Below are 5,708 nucleotides of genomic sequence, written 5' to 3'. Positions count from 1 at the left end.
CGCCGGTCAGGTGTACGTCTGGCGGTATCCCCGCCATCCGTCAGAACTCCCCCGCCCCTAGAGCGGGCGGGCGCCCGCAGCGCACATTTCCAGTGGGATCTACGAGAGCGCGTAGGTTACATGCCTTGGGGACAGCTCTAAGTTAGCAGACTATGTATAGTAGAGTAGGGTATAGGTATGCATGATGGTGTCGTCCTGCAACAATAGTGCAAAGGGGTCAGCGTGTTGTATACCGTGCGAGTAGAAGGCGGGAGAGGTGTCTTAGGGTTGCGTCTTCCATGTTGTTATGCTTGGCGTCTTGCCGTCGTTTTGGGTGCTACATTGCCGAAGGTGTGTTGCAGGCGTCGTGTTGCACTGACAAACTTGAGCAGCGGGTGGATTGCTGATGGTGCATTGAGGAGGAAGGATAGTGCATGGCCACGACGTCCGAGGCGTGACAGGTGTTGCGAGCGTACTGAAGCATAGGCAGGGCATTGCAGCAGGAAGTGTATCACCGTCTCTGGAGCTAGGTCGCATGCCGGGCAGCGTTTCGAGTCGACCCGTGCGATTCGGTACAGGTGGTCGTTGAGGGGAGCGTGTCCGGTACGGAGTTGGAAGAGCGTCGCGGCCTGTCTCCGAGACAGGGCTCTTATCTTCTTCATATAGGCGGGGGAGGGGAGCGACTGGTCGATGAGATGCAGCTTGCGGCCGCGTTTGGACGCCTTCCATTGCTTCGCGCTTTGCTCGACGAGGGCTTCTAGGTGTGCCTGCTTCACCTTGGTCGCACTCACAGGGAGTGGTTTGCGGAGGAGGGAGGGGAGGGATTTGGGTGCACTTGACTTTCCTTTGGCTGCGCGCTTCGCCGCCACGTCCGCCAGCTCATTCCCCTCTATTCCAGTATGCCCTGGGACCCACCGTAGGGTGAACGCGGTGCGTGGGGCGACCTTACCCTTGTCAAACAGCTCTTGGACCCTGTGGTGGAAGTAGTCAGTGAGGTAGTGGCTGGGTCTCGGACGTAGCTGTGTTGATGCCTCTATTGAGGACTTATTGTCGAGTGCAACTGAGGGGTTGTGCACGGCTTGGCGTTCCTTCCGTAGCAGCTGTGTACCTAAAATAGAGCCTATAATCTCCGCCTCGTATATCCCGTGGTGCTTGTCGGACCCGAGGTGATAGTAGAGGGTCTTGGTACGGGAAGACCCCGCCCTCAATAGCACGGCCGATGCACCGACCTTGCCTCGCTTCTGCGAACCGTCCGTGTATACTAGTATCTTGTGTTGTCGCGCCCATTCTTCGTCATCGTCCATGGCTTCGTCTTTTGAACTTGCGATGTGGACCCGATGTGCCGGGGTCCATGCAGGGTGGTGCCTGACGGCCTGGACCTTCTCCATGTGCTGTGGGATGTCTGAGTCGGCGTACAGGTGGAGGAGTTCATGCAGTTGCGAGCGGTGTTGTTGGACATAGCGGGCTGCAGCGCGTTTGACATGCGGTGATAGTGGATGCGTGCTTGGGAGGGTGCACATGCGAATAGTCGCTCTCTGGCAGAGCTTGTCTACTAGACTGTGAAAGGGTAATAGGTCAGCGTGCACGGCCATCACATCAGTAGCTGTGGTTCTCATAGCTCCTGTTATCAGGAGCAGAGCTTCCCGTTGTACACGGGCTAGTTTGTTTACCGCACCGACTGAGCCGCTGCGACGCTTCTGACCCGGGTGCGTCCGGATCGGAGTGATGAAGGTGTCGACCGCATATAGCATACTGGGAACTGCTACTGCAAGATAGAGACGTCGGACCAGCTCTGGTGTGAGGCCGTACTGAGACCTGGCGAGCCTGCGTAGGGTCGCTACCCAGACCATTCCTTTGCCGAGTGCATGCGCAACGTGTTGGTGATATCGGAGTCGGTAATCCATTAGAAAACCGAGGAAGCGGTGGTGATCGGAGGGCTTGATGAGGGTACTGCCTAGTTGGAGTGCCGGGCCTAACGAGTTTTTGAGAGCGCGTGAAGCATTGAGGAGGCCGAATTTGTCGAGAGAGAATCTTAAGTTATGTGTACGGGACCACTCGTTCGCTCCCTGTGGCCTTATAAAGAAGTCGGTCAGCTTCCTGTGTGTCTCGTCGAGCGTGTACCCTATCGCCATCAGCGCAACGTCATCCATAGATCCCACAGCGAACTCTCCTCCCTTCCTGTTAGCACTGTCGATTAGATCAGAATTGTAAAAACTGTAGAGGATAACCGAGAGTGGGCAGCCCTGGTCAATGCCGCTCAGAATGTCAATGGGGTCCGAGGTGTAGTCGTCAAACTTGAGGTGGGTGCGTCGACCCCGAAGCTTCTCACGCAACCAATCCACTATCTCTTCCGGTACTCCGCGTTTCCGCATGTCGTGGAAAAGTTGTTCTGGTGTGGCGGCCGGGAAGGCGGATTTGATGTCTAAGAAAAGGATGGAGACGACTTTGCCTCTGCGCCAGGCGTCTTTGACTGTCTTCGTGACCAGGTGGATGGAGTCCGTCGTCGTGCGACCGGCGCGACCTCCAAATTGGTAGTTGGCGAGCATAGAGTGGGTTTCGGCTTCGTACATGAGTATGTCAGCAACACAGCGCGATAGAATCTTTGAAATGCAATTAAGGAGAGCAATAGGGCGATAGGACTTAGCGGTGGTGTAGTCGGTTTTGCCTGGTTTGCGCAAAACTACCGTATCGGATGCCTTCCAAGAGTCTGGGTAGTACTTGAGGTAGAAGGTCGCCCTAAAGAGCCTGCCAAGAATCGGGGTTAGTGTGACCTCGCAGTGAGTGTATACCTCATTTGGTATGCCATCCGGGCCGGGTGCCTTGAATGCGCGCAGGGAGCGGATTGCACGCTCGACCTGTTCGTCTGAGATTCCTGTAAAGCGATACTTAGGTTCGGGGTAGCAGTGATCAGCATCCAGTATAGGGGCGGGGCCAGGAGGTAGGAAGAACGCCTTTCGAAACTCTTGACATTTGGCGGCATTGTCTATCAATACCCGGTCGCTGCCCATAGCTTTGAGGGGGGGAATACGTGTGCTACCACCGTCTGATGCTCCCTTCTTGGTAAATCGATGCGCCGCCCATATGGAGTGAACGTTCACAGAGTCCAACCAGGAGGTCCAGCAGTCCTTCTTTGCAGCGTCGATGTGCTCTGCGTAGCGATTGCGGTATTGGTGGTACTCCCTGTGTGTAGGGTGTTGAGGGTCGCCTCGGTGCTTGTAGGCTATTCGGCCGAGTCGCTGCTTGGTCTTGCGCATGGCAGCGAGATCCTTGGACCACCACCGCTTTGAGAAGGGCGACGGTCGAGTGTAGGGAACCTCTTTCTCGACTGCGCTGTTGATGGCCTTCATTAGTGCAGAGAGCGTGCGATCGAAGTCGTCCTTTGTCCGGATCTCCTTTGGTGGTTCATTGTCCTGCAGTGCAGCACGGAGGGCAGTATCGAATGCCGCCCAGTCCACGTCTCTAAAATTACGGCGCGGTGGCAGGGCCGAGTTAGCCAGCGGGAGATCGAGGATCGTATGTATGGGGAAGTGGTCAGTCCTGGTAGGGCGTAGGTGAGGCGCTGTCTTGCAGGATCTGAGGGATTCGATAAGGTCACTAGAGCAAAAGACGTTGTCCGGGCGCGTGAGGTTTTTGGTGCGGGTAGCTTCGAGTGTCGGAATGCCGGCTGGGAGTGCCATTTCCAGTCCGAACGAGGCTATGTGATTGAGGAGGCGTTGCGAACGGTCGAGGCCTTCCGGGGTGAAGAGGTGATGGTTGCGTGCCTCATCCCAGAGTGGGTTGTGACGGTTAAAGTCGCCTAGCCAAAGGAGGGAGTTAGAGGTCGGTCGCTCCTCCTCGGTGTCGCTGGGTAGTAGTCGCCTCGTGGCTCTGGCTGTCGCATGCAATGCCCGGTCGTGTTCGCCGTCCACGTAGAGGTTGAAGATGTGAATGTTGCGGCCACACGAGCTGACCGTGACTGCAGAGACGTCCGGTGATGGGACTGCAATCGGGCACCATGCGTTGGATGAGATGCGGGTGTTGATGAGGAGGACTGAGCGCGTTCTGTCTGCTTGGTCGTGGTGGCCAGTTGGGTATACCACCGTCCATCGTGGGTTTGCGCGCGTGAGCTTGAGGTGGTCGATGTACGGTTCCTGGATTGCTAAGATGTCGAAGTCATCCGGCGATGCTGAGTGCAAAAGATCTAGTTGCGCCAGAAGCGACTTGTTGACGTTCTGCTGCCAAATTCTGAGGAGTGTGTTAGTAGTAGAGGTGTTCGTCTGCGACGTGTTGCTGGGCAACTCATGCATCTGTGCCTGATCCATTGGATCTCTGCGATGCGAAAGGGAGCTGGGTCTGCGTCATGCGGGCTTGGTGTTTCTGTACCCTAGCGCGCTGTGTCAGCGCACTTGGACCTTTGTCAATCGCGTCCACAACAAACTCGCTCAGCTGCCCTCGCGTGATTGACGGTGTCCTGCTGTTCACCTTGGGGACCCACAAGTCGGGGTCTGCTGTGGGGAAGAATTGCAGACTGTTTTCGGGATGACGTGCGTCCGCTCTGCTCAGGTGGTCTAGGAAGACCGGGCAGTCTCGATCCCAGACCGCATGCCCCTTCTCGTTGCAGTTGACACAATGGTGCTGTTGTGGGTCTTTCATCGTACAGTCTGCCGTCTTATGCGCTCGTCCGCATGTGCCGCATGTATCGTACATCTGGGGGCATTCCTTTGCTAGATGCCCGGCGTCATAACGATGGCACTTTGCGCACCGCATTGGTTCTGCGAGGTTCTTCCTCACGCTTACATGGCGGCCAGCTAATATCAGGCCTGCCCTTATAATCTTATTGGCTGCCTCTGGGGAGGAGACCGTGACCAGAAGATGAGCAAAGCGCTGTTCTCGGTACCGCCTGTGAACCGGTTTGATCCAACGTGCCTCTAGAATCGCTCCTTCATCCAGACCCAAGTCCTCTTCCGTACGTCGCCATACCTCCTCCCGGGAGGGGTCGAAACCGACCGGCGTGAATTCTGCTACTAGCTTGTACTGCCGTGGGCGAATTTTCGCTTGCTCGCTCAGCACCGCTTCGAATCGTTGGGCATGAGCTACCAGCCATTTGACCAGCTCCGCAGATGCCATCTCTAATACTACCCCTCCATTCCGGAGGGTCTTCGCCGCTGTGAAGCGAAGGCCCTCCGGGATGTCTAGCACTTCCCGCGGTAGAAAATCCAGCGCCTCGTTCGCCTTCGCGAGGATGGTGACCTCCGATGGGGCATCGCCTCCTCCCAACGGGAACCCATCGACCAGTATCTGTCGCGCGCGAATGCCCTCGCGGTCTACGACACTCAGTTGCGCGGCTCTCGCAGTGCCAGGGAGGGAAGCGCGCACAGCGTCCGCATACAAGAGGGGGGTGGGGTGTGGGAGCGACTCACCGGGTGCCATGCCGGCGCGATCCCCACTGCGCAGGTCTTCTACTGCTGCAGCTACCTGTTCCTTCAGAGATTCCCCAGTCCCTTCTAACTTGCTCGTGAGCTCTGTAATGCGGTCCCCTGCCGCGGCTACTCGTTCTTCCAGACCACTGATTAAAGTGGTAGCCTGTGCTTCGAAACTGGTGAGTACAGCATCCGTTAAGGAATCACTCACCGCGCCCTCTATAACCGTTTTCGCGTAAACCGCCAGCCCAATGCAGCATTCCGCCGCCCACTCATTCTTGCCCACTAAGGCTACCCCAACATGTAGAAGTCCTGTAATCAGCCCTTCGG

The 5,708-nt window shown here is 56.8% G+C and overlaps 1 protein-coding gene across 1 annotated transcript; it reads right to left on the bottom strand.

The window, feature by feature from the left end:
- Positions 1–1,899: 1,899 nt before the first annotated feature.
- On the bottom strand, positions 1,900–5,085 carry DICSQDRAFT_13396 (uncharacterized protein; the record flags this gene model as incomplete). Its single annotated transcript, XM_007371620.1, has 2 exons — positions 1,900–1,929; positions 4,441–5,085. Coding segments are annotated over 2 exons (675 nt in total), but the record flags the coding sequence as incomplete, so codon positions are not given.
- Positions 5,086–5,708: the final 623 nt, after the last annotated feature.

Source organism: Dichomitus squalens, assembly GCF_000275845.1.
Source record: "Dichomitus squalens LYAD-421 SS1 unplaced genomic scaffold DICSQscaffold_138, whole genome shotgun sequence".
Lineage (NCBI taxonomy): Eukaryota > Fungi > Basidiomycota > Agaricomycetes > Polyporales > Polyporaceae > Dichomitus > Dichomitus squalens.
The sequence above is the reverse complement of the archived record's forward strand: the minus strand, read 5'-3'. Positions and strand labels throughout refer to the sequence as shown.